Here is a 13498-nt window from a genome sequence, read left to right as displayed (position 1 = left end):
TTACTAAGGAGAAGGTCCTTGGGAAGCTGAAAGTCTCTGAAGATAGTTAAGTCACCTGGACCAGATAGACTACACCCCAGAGTTCTGAAAGAGGTAGTTGAAGAGATTGTGGAGGCATTAGTAATGATCTTTCAAGAATCACTATATTCTGGAATAGTTCTGGGAGACTGGAAAATTGCAAATGTCTCTCCTCTCTTTAAGAAGGGAGGGAGCCAGGAAAAAGAAAATTATAGGTTAGTTAGCCTAACTTCTGTGGTCCGGACAATGTTGGAGTCCAATATTAAGGATAAGATTTCGGAGTACTTAGAGGCACATGATAAAACAGACCAAAGTCAGCATGGTTTCCTTAAAGGGAAATCTTGTTTGACAAATCTGTTGAAATTCTTTGAGGAAATAACAGGCAGGATAGACAAGGGAAAGTCAGTGGATGTTGTTTACTTGGCCTTGACAAGGAGGCTATTTAACAAGTTAAGAGCCCATGGTACTACAGGAAAGATATTAGCATGGAAAGAAAATTGGCTGACTGGCAAGAGGCAAAGAATGGGAATAAAGGGGGCCTATTCTGATCAGCTGCCAGTGATTAGTGGTGTTTCACAGTGGTCAGTATTGGGACTGCTTCTTTTCATGTTATATATCAATGATTTGATGACAGAATTGATGGTTTAGTGGCCAGGTTTTCAGATGATACGGTGGAGCAACAGGTAGTGTTAAGGATTCAGGGAGTCTGCAGAAGCACTTAGATAGAGTGCCAGAATGGGCAAAGAAGTAGCAGATGGAATATAGTGTAGGGAAGTGAATGGTCATGCACTTTAGTAGTTCCTAAGATGTAGACTATTTTCTAGATGGGGAAAAAAATTCAAAAATCAGAGGTGCAAAGGGACTTGGGAGTCCTTGTGCAGGATTCCCTAAAGGTTAATTTGAGGGTTGAGTTGGTGGTAAGGAAGGCAAATGCAATGTTAGCATTCATTTTAAGAAGACTAGAAATCTAAGAGCAAGAATGTAATGCTGAGGCTTTAAGGCAATGGTCAGACCACACTTGATACTGGAAGTAGCTTTGTGCCCCTTATCTAAGAAAAGGTATGCTGCCATTGGAGAGGCTTCAGAGGTTGTTCACAGGAATGATTCCAGGAATGAAAGGGTTAATGTATGAGAAGCATTTGACGGTTCTGGGCCTGTACTCGCTGGAGTCTAGTAAAATGAGGTGAGATCTCATTGAAACCTATCAAACATTGAAAGTGGATGTGTAGAGGATGTTTCCTTTACTGGGTGGGTCTAGGACCAGAGGGTACAAATTCCGAATAGAGAGACGTTCATTTAGAACAGAGATGAGGAGGAAATTCTTTAGCCAGAGGGTGATGAATCTGTGGAATTCGTTTCCACAGGCAGTTATGGAGGCCAAGTCATTGAGTATATTTAAAGCAGAGTTTAATAGGTTCTTGATAAGTCGGGCTATCAAAGGTTATGGTGAGAAGGCAGGAGAATGGAGTTGAGAGGGATAATAAATCAGCCAAGGTAGAATGGTTCACAGTCTTGATGGGCTGAATGGCCTAATTCTGCTCCTATGACTTATGGTCTTATGAAACAACTAAGTATGTAAATGTTAATGCAAGAAAATATTGCCAATTTGATCCCAAATTGATACTATGAAGCTCACCTGAATTCATCATAATTGATTATTCCAGTCCTATTATGATCATGAGCTGCAAGCATCCTTTTAATTTCAAGAGAATGTACATTACCACTTGTTTTGAGCTTTGTCAAGATTGTGCAAATATTGGCCTTCTGGTACTAGTAAAAGAGAAATTCAATAAAGTTGAAATTAAATTGTAGAATGAAAGAAAATAAGCTAAAATAAACATTAATTAAAGCAAATGTTAATTAAATTCTATACATTTTATTGGTTAATCCCTCTACAGTACAACAAATAAAAGTTATATTTTATGTACTGTCCAATTAACATTACTACTAGTAAACATGAGGTATAGGAACTCAAAACAAATAGCAATATTTGCTTTTTCTTCCAATTTCCCAGCATTAATAACTTATCCTCACCCTCACAAACATGAATCCTACCACAGTGACACTACAATGTCTTGCTGTGTACAAAATTATTGCTGCTAGTGGCACATGTTTAAAGGAAACAATTCTTCATGAGAAAATGTATTCAAACAATGTTCACCATTTACATAGTTTCACCCAGGTTTCCTCAATCTTTCAGTGATAAACTTGTTGAATTGCTGTTGGATTTATTTGTAGACGCGCCCACATCAACTCGTCTCTTGGGGTTTGAGTTACTGCTCTTTTTCAGCTTTGAAGCAGCTGGAAACTAGCTGCACAGTTCTGCCTTTTAGAACTCACTATTAAACCTGTCTTCTGATTCTTTTTATTTTGTATAAAAGTTAATGCTTGATTTTTTTATAGCCTTCTTTCTGTTCTACCTCATGATTATCATGTAGGAAGAATTGCACAAGGTAAAAGGTAAGAAAGTTAGATGTCATGGCAAATGGGAGCATACACCGGAGAGTAGCATTGTAAACACCACTGGGCAGTACAGGCCCTTTGACTGCATCAAAGAGTTCTATATTAGAATTTGCTTTTCAATTGCTGCATTTGAATATTTACGTAATTTAAAGCATGAAGATCTCAGAGCACGCTTGCCTTACAGTGTGGCTCTCTTTGGTTAATGAAAGCCAGCAATGATCATAATCTTTTCAATGATCTTGATCATGACAACATTATCATGGTCCTTTCAAGGACAGCTCCAGTATATTAGCTTGAAATATTCATCCCTTTAAGATTAATGATTTGGATAAAAATATGCAAGGTGAATATATTCTTTAAAATAAATGTTCCTAAGTTATAATATCTGTACTGCTTCATTTGCTTTAAATTATCTCTGCACATTTGTTTACAGTTAATTTTACTTTTAAAGGAAGTAGAAAGTAAATAAAGAAAAGTGAAAGTGTTACTTAACCTACTTCATCTGCATTCTTTTCCATGTAACAGAAAGTATACTCATCAGCATCGACCAGGCAGAAGTAATTCCCATAGAAGCAGAGTTTGGCTCCAATGAACAGATCTTGCTGAGTGAAATAGTCAGATAGCTCACTCTTATATAGTTCCTGGCCAGGTTTTTTTATTCGTCCCCTTTCTAAAAATTTACCACCAGTAATGCCTGTAAGAAAAATACATTATTTTTATGTATCTTTTTTTTAAAAAAAAAGGTCTACAAGTACAATCTTCAAAACCTACAAACGTTTGTAGTTTAAAATGCTTTTTCTTACAAAACAACAGAAAGCAGATTTAATGAATGCCAATAAGCTTTAATTAAAATTCAGGAAAACTAGATAATGTACGTTGAAACTTGGGGACAAAATTCAGTGCACAGCAATGGAATTATAAGAATTTCTGATCATCCAACACTACCAGACAGCAAAACTAAGAGTTGCCACAGTTATAATTTAGGATTCTCCATCCCCATATTACATAATTGGGAAAGTGTGCATGTGGGATAATTAACAGAAACATAGATTTTGTGAGCACGACTAGGTTTGCATCTCTTGCTACAATGTTGATTCAAGAGCAACTCTCTCCAGTGAAATTGCATTGAGCTACTCAAATACACTCAGTGGCCACTTTATTAGGTACAGGATCTTTTGCTGCTGCCACCCACCTACTTTAAAATTCAACATATTGTGCATTCAGAGATGCTCTTCTGCACACCTCTGTTATAATGTGTGATTATTTGAGTTACTATCGCCTTCCTGTCAGCTTGAACCTGTATGGCCATTTTCCTCTGACCTTTCTCATTAATGAAGTGTTTTCACCCACAGAACAGCCGCTCACTGGATGCTTCTTTTATTTTTCACATCATTCCCTGTAAACTCTTCTGTTGTGCATGAAAATCCCAGGAGATCTGCAGTTTCTGAGATACTCACACCACCCTATCTGGCACCAACAAGCATTTTGTGCTCAAAGGCACTTCATTACATTTCTTCCCCAAACTGAATCTCTTGACCATGTCTGCATGCTTTTATGCACTGAGTTGTTGCCACATGATTGGCTGATCAGATATTTGCATTAACGAACAGGTTTACAGGTGTACCTAATAGAGTGACCACTGAGAGCATAATTTAATAATAAAGATGATATTGCCCTGTAAATGTTTGTTTACTCATGCCTAATAATGGAAATTTGGAATTTCAAGAAACTTGCTTCCAGGAACATGCCTCTTGCTTCCAGGATCATCAACCATATCAATGCGGCTTAACTTTCTGCAGCTCTGAAAACATCAATTAAAGTACTTGTGGATAAAGAGGGGTGCGGATGATCAAGTGATAGGGATGAGGTGGGGAAGATGACAGAGACGTACAAAGTACAAGCTCCAAGAGGAGCTGAGAATGAAAGGTGCAAAGCCCATCACTGAATCATGAGAAGTGATTGTCCTCAGAGGAGCAGATTTAGAATCTAAATCTCTGACATTTAGAAATAAGGTGATCAAATTTGAGTTGATTCAACAAAGATGCTGTCACAGAATGTGTTGTAGTGAATGCTCAATTGGAGGGATCCATTAGTTATATTTATAATGGTATTTATGTAATTTACATTAACATATGTTGATTACACAGACCTTTATGCGCAAGTAAATGCATATAACTACAGTATATTTTTACCTGAGTTCACCTTTGGAGATTCAAAAATACTAATTGTGTCATCACTCAGATAATAGGAAAGGATAAAATTCCGTTCATTATTAATTTCATTATTCGTTATTAATCTGGCACTAAACCGGAGCACATTGCTTTCCAATCCCTGTCTGAAAAAAATCATAAATACAAGACACTATTTACTATATTTCAGATTTTATATCTCAAATGGCAAATTATAATTCTAAGTCACAGGTGTCAAACACAGAACAGTTAAAACTGAAACAAAACAATTAAAAGAGGGGCATGAAAAATGATTGGCAGGTAGCACAAGGAGAAATTGTAAAGCAAAATTGTAAATACACAAAGAAATTACTTGTGGTGAAAATGCAAATTTATTTATGAAAAAGGTGAAGGCGGGCTATTAGAGAACAATAGATAGAGAAGCAGTTTTAAGCACTTGTGGGACAAAGGCACTTGGCACCCTGATGGTATGTATTGCAAATCACTGAGAGAAGTCAACATTAGATATCAAAGATGTACAAACTTTTGAAAAAATTTAGCTCGTATATGGTGAAAACTTGTTAACTTAGTTAATGTAGTTCAGAGGTAGAATTGATACACTAGAAATCCGCAAACCACTCAGCATAATATTAATATATAATTTTCTAAGGACCATTATAAAGGATAAAGTGAACACTAATCCTGCAAATAGATTTAATAACAGGCTTATAAAAGGCAAGTCTCGTCAGATATCTGCAATAAAGTTCTTTGAACAAATAGTAGAATATAGTGATTAAGAAAATCAGAACATAATTTGATAAATTGCAAAAAGACCACCATTTTTACAAAATTATGGAGAACTGGTGATAAAAATCTCAAAATTGATCAAGAATGAATCATGGTTCATTAATGCATTTTGGACTAATGTATACAAAGATAGGCATAGATATGTTCCTCATAACCATAACATTGACTCTTTTGAGGTAGTATAATAGACAAAATGCATGTTGCATTCTGCAGTGGAAGCTGACATTTGCCATTTTAGCAAAAGTGAATTCTTGACACAAAACATCCACTATCCCTTTGCTTCACAGAAGATGCCTGACCCCTCCAAGTTCCTCTAGTGGTTTGTTTTTGTAGCTTTTCTGTAAAGGCCTCTTCAGAGTTAATTCACCTAAAAGAGTCACTAGACCCTCAGCAGTTACAAATGGGGAATGTTTCCTTTTAAACAGTTTCCCTTGACAGAGAACCCACTTAGTGCTCATGCTATCATCTAAACTCAAAGAACAATTGTCTCAGGTCCATCAACTTGCAAGCATGTTGCTTTACCTGTCTTTCTCCATAAATTTTATTATATCACGTCGTGGAGGTTTGGGCTCCAAGCTTAAAGTAGAATTGTAGGAATCCTCCTCAGATCCAAAACCATTGTATGGAGGAATTTCCCTTTTCACCTTTGTGATTGGCTCTGATTTGTATTTGACTGGTGTGAAATCCTCTGTTAATTAATGTAACACGAGATAATTTTTGATAGGTTATTACAATTTGAAAAATTAGTGGATTTCACTTATTAACACTCAACTTATTAATCATCACAAAAATACTGCACATTCCTTCAATATTAGAGATGACAGTGCAACATTATTTCCATTCATAATTAAGTTAATGATTTGATTTGTGGATTACTCACATTCTAGTACTTTTCAGTTTCCAAAATACTCAAATTAATCTTCATATTGCATTTGAAAGTTTGATTTTGTCTTAGTACAGGTGAAAACAGAACCACAAGTTCTCAGACATTGTGTCCTAAGATGATGTCCATCATTTAACTAATTTACCGCAGCATAAATTGATGTTGATTAGTTTGATGATTAACAATAAAATTAACTTCAAATAATATGTAAAAAAAAGTAAAAATGTTAAACACAGAAGATTCTACAGGTGTTGGAAATCCAGAGCAACACACACAAAATGCAGGAGGAACCTCCCCCTTCCTCTTCAGTTCTGAAGAAGGATCTCGGCCTGAAACTTCGACAGTTTATTTGCTTCAATATATGCTACCTGGCCTCGGAGTTCCTCCAGCGTTTTGTGTGTGCTGCTATGTAAAAATGTTAACTTGTTTGTTCTTATACACTGACCTCCCAACACATACATATGCTTATGCACATACACAACCACACAAAATTGCACACCTCAACACATTGTTATGCTTCCCATAGGGGGATAAATTGGTAAACTCACTCTGAGAACATGATACTATGATTAACTGGTGCCAGTGATCAGTGGGTAACACGTTCAAAATTCTGAGACCTTATTTACATAATTTCAACAACCATCCAGTACCAATTGAAATGGTTACTGTTTTAGTTCATCATCATGGAGCTCAATTGCATCAGGTGGTATCATCAATATCTTTAATTAAAAGTAAGAAATTTAGGAATTAAGTAGGTTTTAAGTTTGAGAGCTAGAGAGAGGTGGAGAAAACCAATTAGGAGTAAGGACTGAGAATGATTGACACAAGTCTCAGATGAGTTGGGTGTTGTTGGGGGTAGTAAATATAATAATCACATATTGTGGACAGAAGTGCAAAGAGAAAAGCTGAATAAAACAATAAATGTTGTTCAAAAGGATATTGTGGCAATTGATAATCAGAATTGAGAACTATCACTTAAAGTTCATGACAACAGCAACTGCAAACTTTCTGGTAACGACCTTCTTCTTAGTAGTATTTCAAGATGCAGGGCCGACAATGATGCATTATGCCATATTTCTGAGTCATATTATTCAACTTGGAAGGAACCAGTAGCTTGAGCCTTTCCCATGATACTGCTGCATTTATTCTTCTTTATGTTAGAAGTTCAGGATTTGGGAAGTATTGTTAGTGCAATCTTGATGAATAACTATTGGAAATAGTATATACTGCTATAACAGTATGTTAATAAGGCTGGGATTGTTGTGGATAGGTTACCAACAAAATGGACAGTCCTGTCTTGGATTGTGTTAAGCTGTAGTGTAAATTTCTGGTCAATGGCTGCACACACATGCAATTCCCCACCCCAAGAAAATTTGATGGTGGGGCCTAGCAAATGGTAGTGCCAATGAATATCAAGGGTATATAGTTAGAGCTTCTATTGTTGGAAATAATCATTGCATGGTACTTTTGTAAAACGTATATTCTAGATACATGCTATTTCACAGCCCATGCCTCTGGACATTGATGCAATGCAGGTATATACTGCTTCATTTGCTGAAGAGTCATGAATGGAATTAAATATTACACAATCATCAGCAATCATCCCACTACAGATCTCATCATGGAAGGAAACAATTTCATTCCAGATTTGTTCCAGAGGCAATCATAAGTGAACATAATTATTTTTTGAACGAAGCCACTATACAAGGCAACAAAATGTCCCTCCTTAAGCTAGTTTGTAGGTGATTGCAGTAGTTCTAACTATAGTTATTTTGCATGGTACCTAGTCCTTCATTTTGAGTTCTCTTTTGAAAAAACTAAAACATCACCTCCAAAGTAAATATTGGACTCAACAGAAATAGAAAAAAAAAGTTGGTTCATTAGCTAATATTGACATACATTACAGAGAAACCTAGCAATTGAATAATCTGGTCCTGCACTAAATAATGATTTCCTCAATTTAGTTAACCATAATCAATAATTTCTATTAGATTCTAATACCACTGAGAATATATTATCAAATAAACCATTTGTTTCAGCCATCATGCCAAAGAACAACTTGCATTAAACTCATCAAGATACCAGTGCTGCATGCTGTACTAATGGACCAAAGGTATGTTTCTGCAGACTGTTGTAACAAGTTATAATGGGTTGTAGAACACAAATAACAGCTGTTTTCCAATATTCAGCTCAAAAAAAAATTGAAGAACTTGAAAATTAGTAATGAAGTATTCAAAATACATTATTTGTATATTGGACACAATCTGCAGCAAAAGATTTGCAATAGTAAATATAATGTAAAATTGCCAATGAATTTTCAACAATATGGCATGTGGTGCTTTCATTATATCTTTACTCCGGCCAAAAGTTCGGACACATGTGAGGCTAGTGTACAGCCTACTGTTTTATACTCTGCTTATTAATCTAAAGAAGTAATTTGAATAAAGGACAGTTCTAGGGTGTTTTCGTTTGATCTCGGGTTGTCAGGATAAACAATATTTCACTTTATGATTTCAGATAATAATCTTACATCTTAACTATTCCCACTTTTGATGAAATGTCATCAGTTTGAAACCGTTTCTGCCTCCATAGATCTCGGGTTCCCAACCTTTTTTACCCCATGGAGCCTTACCATTAACCGAGGGGTCCGTGAATCCCAGATTGGGAACCCCTGCCATAGTTGTTGACTTATCTGCTAAATATATGTAGCATTTTCTCTTATTGTATTGTACATAATAAAAAGTCTCTTTAAATGATGATATAATCATTGCTGGTAGAACCTCAGATGGAGATGAGAGAGTGTACAGGAGTAGGATATACCAACTAGTAGAGTGGTGGCACTCAAGACAAAAGAGCTGATTGTGGATTTCAGGAAGGGTAAGGCAAAGGAACATATACCAATCCTCACAGAGGGATCAGAAGTGGAGAGAGTGTGCAGTTTCAAGTTCCTGGGTGTCAAGATCTCTGAGGACCTAACCTGGTCCCAACATATCGATGCAGATGCAGCTATAAAGAATGCAAGACAGCAACTATACTTCATCAGGAGTTTGAAGAGATTTTGTATGTCAACAAAAACACCCAAAAACTTCTATAGACGTACTGTGGAGACAATTCTGACAGGCTGCATCACTGTCTGATATGGGGGAGGGGGTTGGGGGGGCGGCTACTGCTCAGGTTCAGAAGCTGCAGAGGGTTATAAACTTAGTCGGCTCCAACTTGGGTACTAGCCTAAAAAGTACCCGGGACATCTTCAGGGAACAGTGTCTCAGAAAGGCAGTGTCCATTATTAAGGACCTCCAACACCCGGGGCATGCCCTTTTCTCACTGTTACCATCAGGTAGGAGGTACAGAAGCCTGAAGGCAGACACTCAGAAAACAGCTTCTTCCCCTCTACCATCTGATTTCCTAAATGGACATTGAACCCATGAACACTAGCTCATTTTTTTTTGATATATATTATTTCTATTTTTGCACGATTTTTAATCTATTCAATATACAGTACATCTACTGTAATTGATTTACTTATTTATTTTTAGGTTTTTTCTTCTACATTATGAATTGCATTCAACTGCTGCTGCTAAGTTAACAAGCTTCACAACACACACTGGCAATAATAAACCTGATTTTGATTAAATCTAACAGGTTTTGATATTAACAGTATAATCATTTAAAATCTCAGAATTTTTCTTTAGATATTTTAAGTGACTTTGTGTAAGCTTTATTTATTTCCATCTCATTTGTTCATTAGAGGCAAAATTCAATGTATTTTTATACAAAGAATATTCTGAGTGAAAGAACACTAATTGCATGGTGTTGCCACCTGTAGTCACCAAAGAGGAGCAGGTATTTGTGCTCACAATTTTCTATAAGCAGTTTGTTAAATTGTTATTATGAAAACAATATTTTAATAGGATGATGGTTCCTTAAGGTTGTTCTAGCCAGGGATGGTGGTGGGGGTAGGCTCCAACTACCCATTAAATGTTCCAATTGCGTGCACCTCAAACAGCCTCTGACAACCAAGTCCAGATCTTGGTCTTCACATGTGACTTAGCGACTAAGCCCAGAGGATCCATTTCTACTGACAGGCGAAGGGGCGGGGGTGAGTTACTGGCACCTTTGTGTGGGCCTGCTACAAGGGCAACAGTTTGCTCTCCATACCATACCACCCTGGTTTGCATATCACATAGACAGCTGGGACACAACATCCATGGTCGGCCCCAGTCAATGGAGGGCATCAACAGAATGCTTCGCTACTCAAGGTTTCAGCATGATACAGGTAACTAAAAATTCTACATGAAATCCAATCTAAAAATTGAAAAGGCCATTCAATGCTCTTTTTCTTGTGCAATGCAACCTTGAAATATGCGTTTTTGGAATTACCACTGGTATTATTATGCCCCAAGATGGAACTTGGGTTTAAAGTATTCCTCAGACACCAGTGTTACTTTGAGATTACACCGTATTTATGTCTATATATTCCTTCTAAGACCAACAGCGCCATCATCTGACCACCAGATGAAAGTAAAAAGGCAAAGAGGTCTAAAGTAGGTAACCCATGAAAGAAAAGAGAACTCTTTCTTTTTGATAGCCAGGAACTGCCTTGTACTCAAGTCCAGTCAGTCAGTCAGAGAAGTGAGGAACTGAGGAGGCAGGTTGATGTAAAAGGTTCTAAAGATAGACTCGTGTCCAAATTGTACTTTGATTACCTTGCATCTTCAATTTGTGGTCAAATTGCCAGTGGTGGTGAGGATTCTTTGAGGGTTGCTCACTGATTTCAGGGGAATTCAAAACCGGGGTGGGGGGGGGGTCAATGATATTCCCTACACTGTATACCTCTTCTTGGATTATGTCACCAGCACATGCATGTTGGTGCTGTTTTCCATAATATCAAGAATGAGTATGATTTTGTTTTTTGTTAGCAAAAATTCCTTTAAACTCAGCTTTCCAGCTTTTGTATTAGAAAAGCAAGGAAACACTGAAAATGGCAAAGGATCTACAATATTTGAATAAGTGTGCACATTCTCTTTGATGGTGTCACTGCTGCTTTATGCTACCAGCTTATTTACATAGCCCAAACATTACACTGTAATGTAACGTAGTGACTCAGATGGACATTTATCTGTTAAGTGGCTAACACCTTTAAAAATTAATGTGTACATCAACATATCAGCTGAATCTAGCATAATAGAGGTAAACTGGTAGTAGCGTGTTCTGATAGAAATTGTTGGAACCTATTTCAGGAAGGTGTTAATTTTTTCCAGTGCTGCATTTGGTAGAGCTGGTGGAAAGCATGAGAGAAATAGAAACTGGAGAACTAAATAGAAAGACAAATTGAGCACTGTACAGCTAATGTACCAATCATGTTAATACAACTCAACAGGGTATTTGACCTTGAGTCTGTTTCAAATATGCAGGCAAATTCCAAGCACCCAACATTTCATTAATTGTCTGTCTGCATTGATCTAGTATATAATTGCATCAATTAAGACCATAAGATATAGGAGCAGAATTAGGCCATTTGGCCGATTGAGTCTGGTTGATCCAATTTCCCACTCAACCCTAATCTCTTGCCTTCTCCCCATATCCTTGCATGCCCTGACTAATCAAGCGGCTTTCAACTTCTGCCTTATAAATACCCAAAACTTAGTCTCCACAGCCACCTGTGGCAATCAATTTCACAGGTTCACCACTCTCTGGCTAAAGACTTTCCTCCTCATCCCTGTTCTAAGAGGACACTCTTTTACTCTGAGGCTGTGTCTCCTGGTCTTAGACTCTCCCATCATAAGAAACATCCTTTCCACATCCACTCTATCGAGGCCTTTCAACATTCAATAGGTTTCAATGAGGTCATCTCTCATTCTTCTGAATTCCGGTGAGTAGAGGCCCAGAGCCATCGAACACTCGTCATTTTTACCAACCGAGTCATGCTGCCCCCTCTGCCATGATTCAGTGATGCCCACAATGTCATAACATGCCAATCTGTAGCTGTGCTACAAGTTCATCTACTATATTCCGTATACTGCTTGCATTCAAGTATAACACCTTCAGTCACGTAATCACCCCTTTTGATTTTGTCCGCCTTTTACATTGTAACCTCATCCTGTTGACTGCAATTTTGCCCTATCATCAGCCCCTCTTTGCTAGCTGTCTCACAACAAACTGTCTCTGTTTGTAAACCAACTACCTCATCCTCAGCATTATCACTCCGGTTCCCATCCCCCTAACAAGTTAGTTTAAACCTTCCCGAACAGCTGCCACAAGGATATTGCACCCCCCCACCACTTGAGTTCTGAGGTAACCTGTCCTTTTTGTACAGGTCGTATCTTCCCTCTAATAATCCATAAATATGAACTCCTGCCCCCTGCATCAGTTCCTCAGCCATACATTCATCTGCCAAATCATCCTATTCTTACCCTCCCTAGCACATGACACAGTCAGTAATCCAGAGATTACTACCCTGGAGGTCCTGTTTTCAGCTTTCTACCTAGTTCCCCAGAATCTTTCTTCAGGACCTCCTCGCCCTTCCTAGCTATGTTGTGGGTGCTGATGTACCAGCCCTGCTGGCTGCTCACTCTCCCCCTTTAGAGTGTCATGGACCCAGTCTGAGACATCCCTGACCCTTGCAAATACAGTGGATTCCAGTTCATTGTGCTATTGGTTAATCGGGGCATGCACTTATTTGGGATAACTCTTAAAGAGCAAAAACTAATTGAGAAAATAGGCAGGATTCCCTTCATTCATTTGGGATACTATGCTACTTAATTGGGACAGGAAACCGTTGCCGAACAATTTCTAACTAATGGCAGTTGCATGCACTTGTGTGGCCATTAAACGCTACACTGTGCTTAGGGGGAATAGTTTTTTTTAAAAATGGTGTCATTTGCATATGGTTGTATTGAAAAGCAATGATTTTTGACACTGATAGCTGGTGAGAAATAAGCAGGAAGGTAATTCAGAACTGTTTGCACACTGTGGTTTCAAGCATTTAGGCTTGGAGATGCCAGAAATAGCCAGAAATGAAAATGAAACTATTTCACTACTCAGCAAGTTAGGAACTATGAAGAACTTGAAGGTATCAACAATCATCTTGAGTGTTACAATGAAATTTAAAATTAGGAAGAAGCAAACATTGAAAGCAATGTATGAAGGTAGTCTATTA

At 37.6% G+C, this 13498-nt stretch overlaps 1 protein-coding gene across 3 annotated transcripts in view; it reads right to left on the bottom strand.

The window, feature by feature from the left end:
- The window catches only part of efhc2 (EF-hand domain (C-terminal) containing 2), a 49971-nt gene that overhangs the window by 20520 nt on the left and 15953 nt on the right, over window positions 1-13498 (bottom strand). For all 3 annotated transcript variants that reach the window (XM_072262267.1, XM_072262269.1, XM_072262268.1), the window contains exons 8-11: window positions 5979-6144; window positions 4674-4816; window positions 2979-3175; window positions 1655-1788 (exon numbers count right to left, since the gene is read on the bottom strand). In XM_072262267.1, coding sequence (XP_072118368.1) covers window positions 1655-1788; window positions 2979-3175; window positions 4674-4816; window positions 5979-6144 — 640 coding nt within the window. The remainder of the gene's footprint in view (window positions 1-1654; window positions 1789-2978; window positions 3176-4673; window positions 4817-5978; window positions 6145-13498) is intronic.

This window comes from Mobula birostris, chromosome 6, assembly GCF_030028105.1.
Source record: "Mobula birostris isolate sMobBir1 chromosome 6, sMobBir1.hap1, whole genome shotgun sequence".
In the NCBI taxonomy this organism is placed as follows: Eukaryota; Metazoa; Chordata; class Chondrichthyes; order Myliobatiformes; family Myliobatidae; genus Mobula; species Mobula birostris.
Note: the sequence above shows the minus strand (reverse complement) of the source record. Positions and strands in the feature narration are given on the sequence as shown.